Source organism: Rhamphochromis sp. 'chilingali', assembly GCF_963969265.1.
Source record: "Rhamphochromis sp. 'chilingali' genome assembly, chromosome: 22".
Lineage (NCBI taxonomy): Eukaryota > Metazoa > Chordata > Actinopteri > Cichliformes > Cichlidae > Rhamphochromis > Rhamphochromis sp. 'chilingali'.
In genome coordinates, this window is record NC_137950.1 from 3431204 (window position 1) to 3450704 (window position 19501).

Below are 19501 nucleotides of genomic sequence, written 5' to 3' on the forward strand. Positions count from 1 at the left end.
GGAGAGAACAACAACAAAACACAACATAGACATGGCAGGTCAACTGGCACGGACTGCGGACCATGACAGTCACATCATCTGCATTCAGTCCAATAGACAATGGTTGTGTTGCAAAAGTGCGTCCTAGCGTCTGTTCATAATCTTTTAGCCTTGACCTCACTGAAGTTTTCATTGAGTCCAAGGAAAGGTAGGTAGTGAAGTGAGGTACATTTTTTTAAACTGTTACACTATTAACCATTCGTAAGGTATTAGTAAGTGCTTAATTCATCATTTATAAAGCATTACTCCTCCTTGGTATTTTTTTTAAATACAGATGTTTATTCTTGATTGATAAACTCTTGGTATAATTTAGAAAGTCTAAATAGGTGATTAGTAAAGTATTCAGATGCACATTTATAGATGTAATGAGTAAAATATAAGATCATTGTGATTGTATTAATAGAGATTTTAGAAATACTTATTTCATAGTGTAATTCACAGTTAATTCAGGCAGTTGTAAGTTAAATATTTTGTGTGATCATCTAAAATGAGGACTATTTGTGCCTTTATAAATGAAAATGAAAGTACTCAAAATTCAAACAAGTATGGGCTATCTTTACAATAGAAAACTGACATGGACAAAGCACAAAGAGATAGAGAACATACAAATAATTATTGCCAGATGCAAACATAACCCACCTGAAGTTTGCAGAATACTGACATTAAGGTAGTTAAAATATGAATAAGGTAATCACAATTCAATAAATCATTACATATCTGGTAATCCAGGAAATTGTCTCTGGTATGTTTAAGTTTGTAATTTTCTTTAATTCATTCCTGAGGTTCAATTCTTCCCTTGTTTGTAAGTCAGTTGGCTAGCTTTACTCAGACAAGTGAGCGTCCAGTCAGGTACAGTTAATTTAGCTCCAAACTGTAGAATGAAATCGTAATCTGGGTATCTGGTGCTGTGCTTTCAGAGATGATTTCAGCTGAAATAAAAGAAGTACTGGATGGTCTCCTTCTTCTCATTCAGTGAAAACTCAGAGGAGCTCCTCAGTGTAAGGAGGTGATCAGAAAGAGATGGTTCTACATCATCATCAAGTATAATCAAAAATTAATGGGCATTTCTGTTAAAACCCCCAGCCTGTAAAAGCCTGCATTAAATCAGTAAATCTCAATGTTATTGACCATAATAAAAAATAAAATCTAAATGTTCAAAATATATTTTTGGTACAGGAATTCTTGCACAGTATTCTACCTTTTTTAAATCCACACCGACTTCTCTTTTCTGTTTCTTTTTTATATATTATATTTTAAATGCAGAGTGAAGGTGCTGACCAAAATGAGGCCAAGACTATAATAATAATGGATTGGATTTATATAGCGCTTTTCAAGGCACCCAAAGCGCTTTACAATGCCACTATTCATTCACACACTGGTGGAAGCAGCTACGGTTGTAGCCACAGCTGCCCTGGGAAAGACTGACAGAAGCGAGGCTGCCATATCGCGCCATCGGCCAACACCAGTAGGCGGTAGGGTAAAGTCTCTTGCCCAAGGACACAACGACCAGGACAGAGAGCCCGGGGATCGAACCGGCGACCTTCCGGTTACAGATACGCTTCCCAACCCCCTGAGCCACGGTCGCCCCTACAATGCAATAACGTTTAAAATATGCCAACAGATTTGAATAACACGGCAAAAGGCTTTTAGTATAAATCCATTATATACAACACCAAGCATGTATTACTTATACAACTTCATAGTTAGTGATGACACGTAGCAAACTTTAACTTTCCAGAACTTAATTTGGGTAATAAAACCGAAGCCTTATGTTCTCATTCATTTACCCTGTTGAAACCTACACAAGCTTTTTGTCGTTCTCTCTCTCTCGCTCTCTCTCTCTCTCTCTCTCTCTCACACACACACACACACACACACACACACACACACACACACACACACACACACACACTCTAGGTTAGCGGAGGGCACTGGGGTCAGACTAAAATAAAAATAAAAGAAAAAAGTTCCCAAAGATTTTGTTTTGCATTATCAGTAGTTTTCATCACGCTGATTTGTGTTCAAGGGGTGTCCTTTCTCATAAGTTTGATTCTAATTACTACCATAATGCTGTTAAATTGGGGTCCAACGTCAACATAACTGACAGCTGCAGTCACGGAGAATAATAATAATAATAATAATAATAATAATAATAATAATAATAATGGATACTTTATTGATCCCCATGGGGAAATTACTTGTTTTTCTCTGCATTTGACCCATTCACTCAGTGAAGCAGTGGGCAGCCCACTAAGCAGGCGCCCGGGGAGCAGTGTGTAGGGACGGTACCTTGCTCAGGGGTACCTCAGGGTAGCCGTTAAGTGGATTCGAAACCTGCCTATCTAATGGCAGATAGAGCGGGGATGCTGAGAGGTCAAGTGTTTACTTTCCAAAACCACGACCGACTGTTTCAAAATTATAGCTGAGGTGTTTTTCGGTAAAATGGACAAACCCACCGAAGGACCCGAGCATCCCGCCGTACTTTTTCGGTAAATTACTCTAATCCGTAACTAATTCACCCTGATTACAGGAATCAAGAGAAAGTCACCGGGATGCTCAGTCACTAACTAACGTTACTGTATAAGGATTACAGTAATACATGAGTATTATACTGTAAGACCTGGACTCTCCTAATGTGCAGAGCTGATTATTAAGGAAATAAAAGTGACGTAGCAGTATAGCCCAAGAGATGGCAATAGTGCAACATTGTTGGATGCAAGCTGCCTTTAAAAACAAAAGAAGAAGAAGAACACGCACGCACGCGCGCACGTACACATTATTTCCTTCCTCCTAGCTGAACGCTTTCCAACATGGCTGCTGCTGCACAGTGAAGCATCTGAAGTGTGTTTATATGGAGAGAAAAAGGTGTTTTTTCAGGATGTGCAGAGAGACTCGAAAATGAGGAAAGGTGAGTGCTTATATATTAATAATGTACACCCACTCAGTGTGATATGATGAATATTGCAGCGGTGAAGTGTAGTTTAAACAACGCCTGTGTTGCGGTAGCATCTGCCTCTGAGATGGAGGTAAGGAGATATGTGGCCTGACAACAGCTTTGCTTTTAAAGAAGATAGATCGATTAAAAGCTCAAATCGAGACTAGTCTTGTGATAGCTGCTGTTTACAGCAGAACATTTCATTTATAGCTAATGTGACTCACGACATGTCGCTTTGTTGACCTTTGAGAGGTGCTTGTGAAAACACCGACTATTGTCGTTCTCCGCGATAAGATTTTCATTGGTGCGAAGTATTGTGATTTGACAAATTGACATGCTTTTACAGCTTTCATGCTGGAGCTGTAGGCTGGGTTAGTGTTAGGGGTTATGCTTTAAGTACAGCTCTCAAGGTGTACGTGAGCTTATTCATACCCATTCTGTAAAGTTGCTAGAGCCCGTAAAGCCATACGACAAATAAGAGTTTTCACTTGTTTTGCGACGATTTTACTTTAAGTCAAATTCAGAATTCTGACTTTTGTATTTTTCCGTCTTTCTCTTTTGGTCATATTTGTGTCAACGCGATCGTTATGTGTGGATAAAATTTACCAAAAGTCTTTGAAACCGCCAGCTACGGTTTACGATTTACTTCACAAATAGGCAAGGCAAGGCAAGTTTATTTGTATAGCACAATTCAACAACAAGGTGATTCAAAGTGCTTTACAGAGACATTAGAAACAAGAACAAATAAAAAGCATGATTTAAAATTGAATAAAACAAGCAAATAAACTAACTAATTAACAAACAAACAAACAAACAAACAACAGTATATAAAATCAAAACAGATAAAATCAGAACAGTAGATAAAATCAGTAGTTAAATGTAAGTTTTGAAATTTAAGCTTAAAGTGTGGATTTGGTGCTTTATTCAAATGCAGCTGAGAACAGGTGAGTCTTCAACCTGGATTTAAATAAACTGAGTGTTTCAGCTGATCTGAGGCTTTCTGGGAGTTTGTTCCAGATATAAGGAGCATAAAAGCTGAATGCAGCTTCTCCGTGTCTGGTTCTGACTCTGGGAACTGATAAAAGACCGGATCCAGATGACCTGAGGGATCTGGATGGTTCATACTGGGTCAGGAGGTCATTGATGTATTTTGGTCCTAAACCATTCAGAGCTTTATAGGCCAGCATCAGAACTTTAAAGTCTATCCTCTGACGGACAGGCAGCCAGTGTAAGGACCTCAGAGCTGGACTGATGTGGTCCACTTTTTTGGTCTTAGTGAGGACTCGAGCAGCAGAGTTCTGAATGAGCTGTAGTTGTCTGACTGATTTTTTAGGTAGACCTGTAAAGATGCTGTTACAGTAATCAAGCCTACTAAAGATGAATGCATAGGGGGAAAATGTTGGCAGAATTCTGTTTAGCAATGCCTCATTGCCACGGCTTGTGGAGTAAAGTCGACTGGAGCCTATCCCAGTTGACTTTGGGTATGTAGCAAGGTACACCCAGGACAAGTAGCCAGTCTATCACCCAGGCAGAACTGAAGATGTTAACATTTTCAGTGCAAGTATTGACAGCATTAGAAATGAGTATATTAGAGGGACGACTCAGATTGAGCAGTTTTGGGACAAAGTTAAGAGAGGCAAGGTTGAGATGGTTTGAAGATGTACAGATGAGGGATTATTAATATACTGGACAAGGGATGTTGAATTTGGATTTGCTAGGTAAGAGAGTTCATGGATGTAGTGGAGGAAGACACGAAAAGGGCTCTGGTGACAGTAGAGAATGCAAAGAGGCAGATAATTACTGTGGTGACCCCTTAAATGGTCGCTGCTGAAAGTGGTTGTTTAGGTAAAGGCCGAGGGGGCGACCATTTCAGCAGTAGTATGCAGAGATTATGCATTGCTGTGGATGTGGACATACAGATGAACAGTCTTTCCATTGTTTATCCATAACGTCTATGGAGACAAGTTTGCACAATCATAGATATTTGGCATGCGTGCAGAGATGAGTGTTCACTTTTGTCATTTGTTTACATGTTAAGTTTCACATCAAGCCTAAGAATAAAAATAAACTATACCAAAAAGTATGATGATGTCAGTATCAAGGAGATGCAGTATAAGTAGCAGGAGTTATTTCACAGCTACTTGGCAAGGCAGAAATGTTTAAAAGAGGTTCTCTGATAAACACGTAGATGCCTTCACTAGCATGTAGGGGTGGGCGATATATCAAATTTTTTCCACGTACAATGGTTAAGTTGGCTTTATCGTAACCATCGAGGATAAATTGCCATTGCCACTGTGAAATTTTTTTTCTCTCTCACACGCTGGGAATGCATCATTAATTCCCCCGTCCCAATTGGAAAGTTTTCTACCTGGCACACTGTGCTGAGCATGCCTGTTTATATACTACCAGATTGGGAAAAATTTGGCGTCAGTGGGAGCGTCAGACGAGCGGGGGACTGACACTTGCTGTCATTTGGATTTCACGGGGATGATGCAGAACAAAATGCAATAATTTGCAAAACATGCCGTAAAACTATTTATTATTTATAAAAAGAGAGCAATATCACGAAATTATTCTACCAGCTGAAAAGTCATCCAAATGAAGAATGTTTTAAACTCTGCATGTCACCATCTCCCGTAAACCAAAGAAAACGTTAAACAAACCAGCTGTGATACCCTGGACTATTCTTGTTCAGTCGTTTTAATAGTTACTATAGTTACTGTAAATTGAGGTCATCGCGTGTTTTATTTTACAATTTTTATATGTTACAAGCACAAAAGAGCATCCGTTTATTTTCAGTTGTTTTATTCAATTATTGCTTGATGTCCTTTTTTGTTGCTATGATCTTTAGTTTGTTAAAGGTCTGGTGTTGACCACAGAAAGAGACTTACTGTGACAGTATTGTCATTTGTGAAAAACTGATGGTTAAAAAATGGTTAGGATAAAACATTTAAATTGATTCAAATGTTTTGTATTCAAAGTAGAAGAAAACCTTGGATGGTCGATTTGAATGAGTGTAATTTTAGGCACTATATTGTTGAAAATAATATTTATTTTTGAAGTTTATTTAAACATATTGCTATATGTGTCGTGGTGTAGCCAAAAAAATATCGTGATATTAGATTTTTCTCATATCACCCAGCCCTACTAGCATGTTTCTTCTCTTCCCATTAGTTTCCAGAGATACAATGTTCTCACATTTATACACTGCTTTTCTACTCATACTGACCACTCAAAGAGGTTTAGACTACAGGGCTTTATTATGTACACTTAAAGCACTTTATTCACCTTACAACCAATCAACCAACACCAACACACTCAACAAACTAATCCACGAGGCCAGTAATGTGGCTGTGGAGCTAGACTCTCTGATGGCGGTGTCAGAAAGACTGTTGCTGTCCAAGTCCAGGGAATATATTGGGCATTCCTCCCTCCACCCTTCAGTCTGTCTGCCTGTTCGATTGGCTCACCACTCTCAACTCTTTGCCAAGGAGATTGCTGACTCTGGGGTTTTGTGTCAGTTGAAACTGCTTGTGTTCAAGGTGAGTAGATTCTATGGTGCAGTCTGATTGTCAGTACTGCTGTTATGCTAACACTGGGTGATGTTTCCTGGACTTTATACACCAAATGACACCAAGGTGTTATTCATGTCATCTATGTTGATGACATTCCAGTTAGATATACATTTTTGTTCATGTGCTTTGCATTTTATTCACAGGGCTCCGCATCAATGTTATGACGCGATTCCTGTGCAGCACCTGAGGAAGTAAACAAAACCAGATATCCCAGAGAGAGTTCTCCACTTTTCTTCTGTCACACTGGCAAAGGACGCAGTGCAGGAGGTCTTAACAGGCAGAGAACTGCTTTCTCTGTGCGCATCTTAGCCACTTGATCTACAGCTGCTGGAATCAAAGATGTGTAGCATCTAGAGCTGGACTTTGTGTGGCAGAACTGACAGAATTTGCCACATCTTTGCCTAACAAGGAGCAGAGCATGTAGAGTGGTTGTGGTTGCCATGGAGCCAAGGGATAAGAGACAGGTGAGTCTGGTTGCTTAGATTAGCAAATGCCTTTGGAACGTAAATGTTTCCTGTGTGGATGCTGTTTTAATAGACAGCTACCTTGGTGTTTAGAGTGACCTCAGGAGATTAACTGCCTTGCTGTAACATCATCTACCATGGGGTCTTGTTTTTCCAAGGTTTTTTGCTTCTTCAGAGAGAGCAATTTTTCTGCAGACCTATAAACAGAAACCACTGTGATACCAGAAGTGTGTTGGATACAACACAGAGATGTATATGTGTAACAGGCTAATAAAATATTAGAATTTTGCTAACTCGGAGTAAGTGATAACATTTTTGCATTAAAGTGAAAACAAAACACAAATTGTATAAAGGCACAATATAGCCCTGCTTTCAGAAACAGACATAGATGTAACACTGTCTGTAGCTGGATATAAGAAATAAGTGCTTGAAGTCAACTTTTTAAAAACATGTTTAGTGCCATCTTCTGTTAGCATGGAACGTCATGTCACCGGATTGGGTGGTTGTTGATGTCAAGACTCACATTAGTTTATTTTAGCTAGCTAGTAACAGAACCAATAACTCAGGGGAAATTAAAGACAAAAAAAAAATCAGTCTAAAGGGATCACTTTTGTGCTGCCCCTGGCTTCAAAAATGAGTGCAAAATCTGTTCAGCACTATTTTATGCAGTAAAATAGTCTCTCTACCAGTGCATCACACCACAAGAATGTTTCTTGCAGAAACACGTTCGAACATGCTGTCTGCAGGAAAACAAACAAACAAAATCTCCACATCGATCCTTCTATCCTTCACTTCCATTTCGCTTTTCCTCATTTCTAAAATGAAGCAATCCAGTCAGTGAGATGACACGAGAGGAAAAAAGCTCTAATTTTCCCAGCACACGTGCTTATGGGATTCCTGACCGTGCTTTGGTAAGAAAGATAGTCATGTTTATGGTGTGATGTGCATGTATTAAAGCTGTTTTGTTGTCAACTAGATTGATGTGCGTAGGAAAAGAGAGACTATTTTATTGCATAAAATAGAACTGATTGCATCAGCTGATTGGTACAATCGACTAGATGAGGAAAAATAATTTTCTTAATCAGGGTTGTCGGTCCGGTGAACCACCTGTCACCTGAATCAAACAGGCTCTTCTCCACACAGTCCTCATTTATAAGGTGCATTACAAGCCCGAACATTATGGTTAACAGGTGGATTTCCCTGTTTCAGTGCAGAGTATGTCCTTGGTTTTAACATAAAACTGATTGTTGCAGCAAGAGACAACACAAAAGTGTCTATTGACTGCAACCAACCCACCTGGTGTCATAACGTTCCGTACTGACAGAAAATGGGGCTAAACATGTTTTTGAGAGTTTGAAACTTTCAAATAAAGAAGAGCTAATTTTCAATCAATAGTGGAATAATTGTGTTTATTCTGTCCTGTCTGGCAGAATTGTTGTCTGAAGACCAAAAAATGGCCAACAGATTTACTTTCCCTAGTGGACCATCATGACATTTACTTTAATGGTCCACTTGATGGTGATATTTTGTTAGGATCTTTTTTATTTAGTGTTATTGTAATCACAATCTGCTTCAACAACTGCTGGAAAAAATAACACAGCAGAGAAACAACAGCAAGAACCGACATATGCATAAATAACAATAAATAATAAATGTTACTGAAAAGCACACAGTACTAATAATGCAAAATATATTTAGAGGCAGCAGCCAAATAATATGGTGTGTCTGTGAATACCTGTTTGTACACCTCATAGGCCCTCACCCCCAGGGCGCCTGAGATATTCAAGATAAAACAAGTAATTTCCCCATGGGGATCAATAAAGTATCCATTATTATTATTATTATTATTATTATTATTATTATTATTATTATTATTATATTCTAAGATATGTTGTAAGAGAGGTGGAGTGTAAGACCTGACACGGACAAACAGGCACACAAGAATGCATTCACTCCCTCATGCACACATATACAAATGCTCACACACTCATCCAACATGTAGAGACACAGAAATGAACACCGTACACACACTCACGCTCCCCAGACACCCTCTATACTCCCATGTCCAGTGGTTATAATTGTGCTAATAATTGTGGTTTTTGAAATTCTCAATTTTTTCTTTATTCTATAAGCTCTGGCATTTTGCAGCATATTTACCCTCATACTTTCTGCTGTCGGCCGTCAGCCTGGAAGCTGTATAATTTAAACATGGTGTCAGACTTGGTTAATCTGCATATTTTAATACAACTGGTTTACTGCTGTGTAAAACAAACAAAAAGTGTATGAAGCAGCAAAAAATTTTGTTTTTTTTCCCAAGTCGGACTTTGTTGATCAGGTGATTTGATGAAGGATTCCCGCTAGCTGTTTCAAATTAAAGGTTTTAAAGTTGGCTACAGGAACAGCGCTGCTGTTTTGGACGCTAGAAACATGCTTTCTTCCATCTACCTGAGCTCACCATCTCAGTAAGGGTGCTGCCTCTTTGCGCCTCATGCTGTGTAAACAGACTCCAGCTCCATATTCAACTATGCCAATGTTATTATCACTGCCGCTGTTGTTTTATCATGCTTTTTACTGAACAATTGCGGGCTGCATAGGTTTAATGTTGTAAACTCTTTATTCACACACTGCTCCTAACCCTTCCCTCTGCCCACTCCCCGACTCCCCCAAGGCTAATCAAGCCTACCTGTGGGACTTCTAGAATTTTTGATACCCAGCATCAAGACTAATGGTGAAACAAAGGATTTTTTTTTTTCTTTTTTAAAATCGACCAGTAAAATGACTGGATTGTTTTATTTTGTTGTTGTTCTTCCAGGAGGAGGATGCTGTGACTCTGGGCCTTTCAACTGGCCAGGCTCTTGAGAAGCTCCGGGACCAGTTAAGCAGCTTGCTGGAACAGCATCAGAGAGTTGCATGCAGACGAACATCTGTGCTGGTACGCACACACTTGTGTCTACACTTTTAAACCAGTGGTCCTTACTTTAGAACCTTATTTCCCCGTTTTGGATTTTCCATATATGTGGCTATATCTGTAAATTATGCTACATATGTATGCACTATTCCTTGGATGGCGGTACCTGGTGAGGTTAACAACTTCACTGCTGTTTTCTGTTCGTGCCAAAAAGGAGCTGTCACGGTGACTCGGTGTCACGGTTCGATATTTTTTCGATACAAAAAAATGTTCATGCTTTTTTAATTTGTCATTTATTAAAATTATAAATATATATTTTAACTCAAAAGTACAGTTTTTAAATTTAATGTTGCTGAAACAACAAAGGGATAAAAAATAAATCTATCTGATGGAGGAATCCCTCATCTTTGGAAAAGAGTTTATTACAGAGAAATGGCTCTTTCCAAAATAAAAGCTATACTATACGCTTCTTCTGGGCTATATTCTCAGCAGCATATTAAACATATCAGGTCCCCATGAAGAGAATCCTGTGCTAACGGCTGTCTAAATGACTCGGGTAAAGTTTGTAGCATGCGTGCTTGTTGTTTTTGTCTGCTTCCACTTGTCTTTGCACTAGGATGATGTCGGCGTAAATGTGCAGTCATATTCGTTGTGTTCCCACTAGTGCTGTCAGCGTTAATCTCGTTAAAATGACGTTAACGCCACAACACGGCAAATCTCCGTTAACGAGCTACCGCGGATCGCCCCGTGCGTGGGGCTGGACGGCCAACACGTTAACGAGCTAACTGCGCTAACACACTAGCTCCCACCCATGTAATTGAGCATTGCGTGGCACATCCAACATACTGTTTTACTTTAGTCCATGACGCGCTTACCTTCAGGGTCATACTTAACTTGAAGACCAAAATAGTTCCAAAGGCCAGATCTGAATGAGGGTGGGGGAGGTTCAATTTCGGGTAGCGTTGAGGCAGTTGCCATGTTGCAACGAGCTTAGCTTCCGTCTTGCTAGCATGTGCTGCACTCAGTGGATCTGCACTGAACAGTGCAGCCTAGGCGGAGTAGTCGAACGCAGATCCACTTACAGCATTGTCAGAAGGAAAGTTGATAAAATAAATTTAAAATGTTGTATTGTTCGATACATATGCGTACCGAACCGAAAGCACTGTATCGAATGGTTCAATATCGATACGAGTATCGTTGCGCCCCTAATAAATAAATATTTATTTATTTATTTATTTATAAGCCTTACATACTTGTGAGGCTCTGTGTACATACACATGTGCTCTGTGTAGGCACACTACTTTGTAATGTAACATGTTGTATATTGTTGTGCTTACTTGCTTTTGTTTTGGGGACATTTCCATAGGAACAGTGGCAAAATAGCTTCCTTTACCATGGTAATCGTCACTCTTGTGTCCATTGGCCGGGTGCTGCTCTCACTCTGCTGGTGGTGGTGGGACTCGTCTGTTGCCATGGTAGCCAGCCGAAGGGGAGGTATGTAACCTCTTTTTGGGATGTCTTATTCTTCACCTCCACACGGTGGTAAGTCCACATAGCTGTCAGTGCTTTGAGAGCTTTCTTCTCGGCACATGAGGGATTCTCTACAAGATAGCATCCTTTCCAAAAAAAAAGCACTGGTTGAAATTCTAGTTAGTTTGCATTAAAAATGTTTAGCACAGCCAGGTAATTGAGAAATGCATCTCCCTCGTCCACCATGATGAGAGATATTTCATCACTGTATTCTTTGATCTTTCATTCATAGCTGTGGTCTTCTGTCTTCACCTCCACAGTGCTGGTATAGAGCTCCTGAATGCCGCTGCTCTCCTTCTCCTCTTGGTGCTGAACCTGTGTCTGGGTGGACGCCAGGAGAGACTGAAGCGAAATGAGATGATATGGCGCCTAAAGGCCATCATCACACAGCTCAGTGGTGAGTAAGGCTCATGACTGCATTACTGCAAACACAGAAGAATTGAGGAACTTGTATTCTCTGTAAAAGTCGCATTTGTTTGTTTAGTTTTGTTTGTTGTTGTTGTAATTGTTTTTTGTTTTACCTTCTTCAAATCCTATTTCATTAACAAGAGTTAGTCTGTCATGTTAGTTCTTCTTTTGTTCTCTAAATGAGTCCTCAATTTTGTAATTCATTATCCTAGATTACTTGTCAGCCTGTGTTGGTGAAGTGAAATGGCCTTCATCTCTCTACCCTGACCTTTACACACCCTCATCCCCATCGTGGTCCCTTCACTGGACCTATCGTGACTCTCAGCTGGTTAACCTGCCTGTTAGTCTACTGGTGGAAGGCGATATCATTGCTTTGAGACCTGGTCAAGAGGCCTTTGCATCACTTAGAGGCATTAAGGTTAGTCTGCATTTACTGTAAGCTGTATTATACTTTTGTAAGATAGTATCTATTTTTTTGAGTAAATAACAATTTTCAAAAGCTTTAAAAAGCAACACGTATCACAATTTGTATCGGCAGCTTAAGCCTGTATTTAGGTATTAGACACAATCTCACCCGGTATTTCCTCTGCTGGTAGGAATAACAAATACATCAACTGGAAGTTTATCAGCCACATTTAGACAAAACTAATGCATTGTTGTATGATATGTGGTAAAAAGGATGGACAGGATATTTTTGTTATTAGTTTGTGTAAAAAATTCTATTTAATACATTGTTTTTTACACTGTTTATGAAAATGGAGGCAAAAAAATAAATAGTTTTACAGGTGGAGACCTCTGACCTTTTTTCCCCTCATCATCATTTTCTGACTGGATGCTTTGCTGAGTTTTCATCTTTTCTACTGGAAGCACGAGACGATACCTGCACCATACACATGTTTCACAGGAGGTCCAACTCCTCTAGGATGCCACATCAGTACTTTCTTTTGCTAAAAGGTTTGCTGTGTCTCGCAGCATAGTCTTGAGACTATGATTGACAGTGCAGCAGACAGGTGGTTAAATCTAGGAGAGCTGACAGGGCCATAGAAGGTCCTTAACCTGTCAGTAAGACCGGTATCTGGTATCTCAGAAATTATAATTGTTCTTTTTTTTTTTCTTTTCATTTTTCCTCCTCAGGATGATGAGCACATTGTGCTTGAACCAGGAGATTTATTCCCACCATTCTCCCCTCCTCCTTCACCACGGGCCAATGAGAAAAGAGGACCCCAGAGCCCCCAGCAACACCGCCTCTTCAGAGTGGTCTGTACTCCAGTCCTGGACACGATAAGGTAGGGAACATGGCCATGTTTATCTTTTTGTTTTTTGTTTTTTAAACCAAATATTGGAATTACTTCTAATATCCTCAAATATTAAAAATGAATGTTAAAAGTATTATACAGTCTTTCATGTACATATGCATTTTTTTGGTGGGATGGAAGCAAAACATACATACATGACATTCACCTTAGGTTAACATTAGGTTATGCACATTAATGCACCAGTGTGCTGTTTAAAAGGTCAAAAGGGCAAATCTTCATCTGCCCACCATAACAGAAAAATAAACAGCAAAGTTACTGTTCTCCAAAAGGAGCAATGCTTCCCATTTGCAGTTTGCTAGATAACCCAGAAGACTGATGATAAATTTGTTTGTGCCCGAATGAGACCACAATACAGCTGTTTAGTATAAATGGACATTATTTCATCTGTGAAATTATAGTGGAGGTAAGTATAACTTTGATCCTGTTATCCTGGATCTGCATCAAACTTGAGTTAATTTTCTTCTGACCATTTTATTATCAAAACGTTGCTTCAGGAAACAGTACTGCAACTCAGTCTGTGGCTTTTGGAAAGTAAATATTAAGAAATCACACTTTTTCTCAGTTGTGACATTTTATTTGAACATTAGCTTGCGCTCGTACCCATATTGACAAAAGTTAATTGGCTATACTGCTGTCATGTGACTATGATGTAATGAAAAGAAACCATAACATCTCACAGATGAAGAATGATGATGAACATAAGAAGAGTATCAATGGGAATGAATGGGAATGGAAAAAAGTTGTTAAACTTTGGTAAAATCATTTGTATTTCTGTCTGTCTTTTATCCAACAGGAACAATTTGGAGTTGGCCCTGTCTCGCCCAGTCACTGTGCTCGATAATGAGAGATTTACAGTACAGTCGGTTATCACCAAGCTAGTCTGTCCTGTTGTACTGGTGAGTAGTTGGTGTGTTCTTCCTAATGTATTCTGCATTGTATTTGAACATGAACATGTAAATATGTGCAGTCTTATGTGTGTTTTGCTCCCCTCTTCTAGGTGGCATTCCTGCTTGTTAACACTGTTCGCTTTCTTCTTACTGCCCCCAGCCTCACTCCTAGATGCTACAATTTTGTTCAGCTTCAGGTAAAATAATTCAAAGCAGTAAATGTGCAGACAGCAAAGACTGTAATGTATTAGTGATGTAGGGACACAGCCAACCAGTGTGTATGTAAAGGTGTTTTTTGTGATTACTATTGATAATAAACTTTCCTAACAGTTTGTTCTGTGTTGGCACCAAACATAATGATTGTACTAAGAATATTCTTGAAAGCGAAAAAGACTGGACAGAAATGTGTGTATGACTTGTTTTTTCAGCTAATGGGTGTTCTGCCCATTTTGCCCCTGCTCTTTCCTATTATGTGGGTGCTGGTGAATGCTTACGGAGAGGCCAGGGTCCTCGCCGAGTTCAGCCGTGTGTCACCAGCTGGCCTGGTAAGGGACATGCACACAGGGACACGGTCAAACACACACACAAATGTGACATGCAATGACAGGAGAAAAGGCTTCAGTTATTATCAGTGATTTTTTTTTTTTTTTTTTTTTTTACTTTTAGTAACAGGTCTAAAAGAACACATCAAATCAAAATGTATTTATATAGCACATATTAAAAACAACAAAGCTGACCATAGTGCTTCACAGTCAGTAAAAGCATGAGACAATTAAAATAAACAATAAGAAAACAGGGCAGGAAACAATAGGTGACAACACAACAAGCCAGATAACAACCAACTAGTTAGAATCAAAAGCCAAAGTAAAAAGATGGTACGAATATGAACAGGGAGGTTATTCCAGAGTCTAGGTGCTATGGTTGCAAAGGCCCGGTCGCCTCTCAACGTCAATCGAGACCTAGGTTGTGCTAGGAGCATCTGATTGGACGATCTTAGTGCTCTATTGGGATTGTACAAGTGGAGGAGTTCGGAAAGATAGCTGGGTGCTAAATTATTTAGAATTTTAAAAGTGAACAAAAGAATTTTAAAATCTATACGATATTTAACAGAGAGCCAATGTAAGCTGGCTAAAATTGGAGTGATGTGTTCATAGATTCTCGTACCTGTTAAGAGGCGCGCAGCTGCATTCTGAACTAACTGAAGCATGTTGGAGGCTGTAGAGGGAGTTACAGTAGTCCAGTCTGGATGTGATAAATGCGTGGATAAGCTTTTCAAGGTCCTTTAGAGGTAGGAACAGCTTTGCTTTGGATATCTGACGCAACTGGTGAAAGCTGTTGTTTACCACAGTGGAGACCTGTTTCTCAAGTTTAAAAGCGCCATCCAGGAACACTCGGAGGTTTCTTACAGTGAGCGAGAAATGGCTAGCAAGAGGACCTAGGCCATCAGCTAACTGGTCTGGCGGAGTGTGACTATCAAAAACAATGATTTCGGTCTTATTCTCATTCAGTGTAAGAAAATTATGTGATAACCAAATTTTAACTTCATGCAGACAGTTGAACAGAGGTTGCAAAGAAGCAGACACATCGGATTTCAAAGGTGAATAAATCTATAACTATTATTTCTAGAACTCTTCAAACCCTGATAATAACACCAATGCTTTTTTCTCAACAAGTCCTTCAGGGACACAGACACACTGAGTAGAACTACAGTGTAAAACTGTTGGAGTAATGCTTTTAGATAGCGATAAATGACTAAATGAAATTCAGTCATGTGTGTCAAGAATAACTTTAATGCACCTTCGGATTCCTTCTCCAAATTCTACTGAAGGAATGGACTTCATTCTTCCAAAATCAATTTCATCAATAGCTTTTGTGATGGAGAACGCTGTCTTTAGCAGTTTCAGTAATGGCTGACAACAGTAGTTTGCTCAATGACCCCACTGTTGATACATGTGTTTGTGCACGGATGAGACCCCAATACAGCTGTTTAGTATAAATGAACATTATTTCATCTGTGAAGTTATAGTGGACGTAGTATAACTTCTTATTGTCTGCATTAAACTTGAGCATGAGTTAATTTTCTGTTAATGGATGATTTTCTCACCTTTTTATTGTCAAAATGTTGCTTCTACTAGCAGCACTGCAACTCAGTCGGTGGTTTTGAGGGTAAATACTAAGAAATAGGAATATATAAACAGTCTTGTGGTGACATAATGGCTGACAAATTCTATCACAGTAAATAGTCAATGAGATCACACTTTTTCTTACACTCTTACCTGTATTGACAAAAGTTTATCCGTCACAGTAAGGGTAATATCTAATGGCTGACAACAACTCTGGGTGGCCAGTCATAGCCTTTAAAAACATACCCTTTAAGTGTAAATTTGTTTGAAAAGGTGAAAAATCATCTTTTGAGGCTTTGAAGCTAATTTCAACCATTCACCAAATTTTCTTCTGACAAAGGTTCTAAAATAGATCTAAATGGTACACAGATTAAATCTTTCTAAAGTCAATATTTGGTAGATGTCTAGGTCATATATAGTTTATTTTTTCCTTTCAAAATGCGATATCAGGCTTTTTTGTGGTGAAATGTTTGTGATTAAACAGCAATAACAATACCAGGCTTTGGTCATAAAGATGGAAGTAATGTGCCTTTGAAGGTTTCAGTAGTTGAACCTGTCAAAGGAATGTTGGCTGAGTGTTGGTGCATCAGATGTCAGAATTTGGACTTCAAGTTGGACTTCTAACTCACAAAGCCAGAGCAGCCCCACCAGCCCCATATTCTGAATCTAATTAGGAGCAATGCATGTAAGTGTTGGTAAAAATGTAAAAATTCGAATTTAGTCTGCTGCAAATTGCACGATAAAGGTGAAGGCATCACTATAGGGCCCAGACCAGTGTTCATGGCGTCTCATCAAATATAGGTTATCCAGTGTTTTTGTGTCTGCTGTTTGCTAACTTCTGATCGTCTGCACTGCACACTGTTTCAGATGTTTTTCTTCTTCAGTTCAGTAATAACAGTGCACATGCACACACAAACACACACACACCATATCCCACACAGAGGAGGCACAGTGAGAGCCTCCTTCTGTGTTTTAACTAGACTCTTCTCTTGCCCTAGCTTGCTAAGTTCTCTGAGGACACTCTAAGCAGCTACACCGAGATGGTTTCCTCCCAGGTATAACCTCATGCTGTTTGACACCCCATTCTCTCCCCCCGCCTAAACTTGCTTGGCTCCCAAATCCACCTGAACGAACCCACTCACTGTCTTTACCCGTTTGTTTGCAACCCTTCTGTGGAACCATTGTACATAGCTCTTGCTACTTTTCCACCTTCCCCTCTCACCCTCAGTCCCACTTACATCTGAATGTCTTACATAGACATTAGATTCGGTGTCCTTTTTGTTTGCTTTTTGCTTTCATCCAAATACTTGACTTTGCTTTCTGTTTGTAAATGCTGTACATGTGATTTCCCTCTCTTTGAATGGTTTTGTTTGGACATTATTAGTCAACACAATTTGACCAAGCAACTCTTCATGTGATTTTACACTCAGATGCCTCCCGTTATAAGATAAGATAACCTTTATTAGTCCCACACGTGGGAAATTTGTTTTGTCATCGAATAGTTACCTTCAATAATCTATCCTGTGTGTTTAAGATTATGTGTTCATGTCCATGGTTACTACTTCTGTTCCCACCACCTTACACAGCTTCTAACCAAACTCAGTCATTGTATAACTGGACAGTAACAACTGCCACCAGTCTGTCTTTTTGCAAACATTTAGTATTTGGCGTTTGAATCAGAGAAAATGATAGAAAGTGTTGAGGATAAGAGAGGCACTGACTCTTTGTTGGACCTTTCACCTCTGCTTTTTTGCTTATACTGCATGACTGGAAATTAGGTTTCCTCTCCTTGTGTCCTCTCCTTATCAACAGTGAACCATGAAAATATTTTCCACCTAATTTCATGAAATAAAGTTTGACTTTGTGTTTGGAAGACATGCTGGTCAGTGAGCTGCAGGGGAGTTCAATGAAAGACTTTGAACTCCTCTGTGGCTGTCAATCCTGCACATTAGCAGCTCAATCTGTTATTTAAACTTGTAGGGAACATGTCTATAGAAAAGGGAAGTGTAGTGGACAAATTTGCATTCACGAAAGAGAACTGGGGTGGCTACTTCTGCTGACAATCTAATTACGGTATCTGACAGCTTAGTAGAAGAGGAAGATTCATCAAGAGGAAGGTTTCTCTGTTAAACATGCTCCTGATCTGAACCTAATGACACTTCAGATCTCTGCAATACACTTCAGTTCTCTGACATGCAGTGATCAGGCATAAAGTTTATGACCACTGACAATAATAATAAAGTGATTATCTCTTCATATTGGCATCTGGGTTAGTGGGTGGGATACGGGGGGGGGGGTATTTATGCATAGAGAAAAGGCAGGTCTGTTATGTATTTCTTACTGGATACAGGCACCCTAGTCAGGAGTGGAGCACCCGACCTGAGGTCCAAAGGCGATTGGTGTTCCTACATGTATATTGCCCCTCCTCATAAGACTCATACATTTTAGTCATGTATTTAAGCATTTAGGTTTTTGATATCTAGTAGTAAGTAGTTCTCTTGATAACTGTGTGTCTGTGTGTGTGTTTTCACTTAAGCAGGAGATGCTCCGATGTGTATGGAGACACCTGGTTGCTGTCCTGAAGGGAAAATCTCAGACACTCTGCTGTACTTCCAGCCTTTTACATACACTGGGATCTGTCACAGTGAGTATTGTAGGCCATTAGACAAATACATCTAGGTAAAAAAATGCTACCCAAAATGCATTTCATGTTGCGTCTAGATCAAATTAAAAATAGAATAAAATTATATGCAGCTCTGTTCTGTAAGCTTTTGATATATGATCATAGAACAGAACACCTAATCTGTGCTGGCTAACCTCATATCAAATTTCTATGTAAACTTAGGGTATTTTCATACCTGCAGTATTAAGTCCATTTAAATCAAACTCGGGTTAGTTTTCCTGCTTGATGCAGTTCATTTGTGCAGATCTGAACACAGTAACTGCTCTCAGGTGTGGTACCATCCAGTTACCTGACCCGAATCCAAGTAACAATGCATCCACTTAACACACTGTTTACTGCTACAACTACACGTTTCTTTTCCAGCTATTTATTAATGAGTGACTTTTATATATTTTTTATTTATATATATATATATATATATATATATATATACACACACACACACACATATTAGGGCTGCCACGATTTGTCGACTAGTCACGATTACGTCGACTATCAAAATCGTCGACGACTGATTTAATAGTCGACGCGTCGTTTGAAGCTTTGTAAGATCACAAAAGACGCAGGAATAAGTGGCAGGATTTAAGAGTGTAATAACGGACTGAAACAGAAGATGGCAGCATTGCATGTACA

The 19501-nt window shown here is 39.3% G+C and overlaps 1 protein-coding gene across 7 annotated transcripts in view; it reads left to right on the forward strand.

Moving 5' to 3' along the window:
* The first annotated feature begins 2799 nt into the window (after positions 1 to 2799).
* Positions 2800 to 19501, forward strand: part of tmem94 (transmembrane protein 94) — a 40938-nt gene continuing 24236 nt past the window's right edge. For 3 of the 7 annotated variants that reach the window (XM_080871920.1, XM_080871918.1, XM_080871914.1), the window contains exons 1-12: positions 2800 to 2947; positions 6693 to 7013; positions 9826 to 9945; positions 11288 to 11415; positions 11712 to 11848; positions 12072 to 12277; positions 12994 to 13145; positions 13969 to 14071; positions 14173 to 14259; positions 14491 to 14607; positions 17184 to 17240; positions 18722 to 18829. In XM_080871920.1, coding sequence (XP_080728046.1) covers positions 6990 to 7013; positions 9826 to 9945; positions 11288 to 11415; positions 11712 to 11848; positions 12072 to 12277; positions 12994 to 13145; positions 13969 to 14071; positions 14173 to 14259; positions 14491 to 14607; positions 17184 to 17240; positions 18722 to 18829 — 1239 coding nt within the window. In that variant the 5' untranslated portion in view covers positions 2800 to 2947; positions 6693 to 6989. The remainder of the gene's footprint in view (positions 2948 to 6692; positions 7014 to 9825; positions 9946 to 11287; positions 11416 to 11711; positions 11849 to 12071; positions 12278 to 12993; positions 13146 to 13968; positions 14072 to 14172; positions 14260 to 14490; positions 14608 to 17183; positions 17241 to 18721; positions 18830 to 19501) is intronic. The other 4 variants (XM_080871919.1, XM_080871915.1, XM_080871916.1 and 1 more) reach the window with 3 other exon arrangements.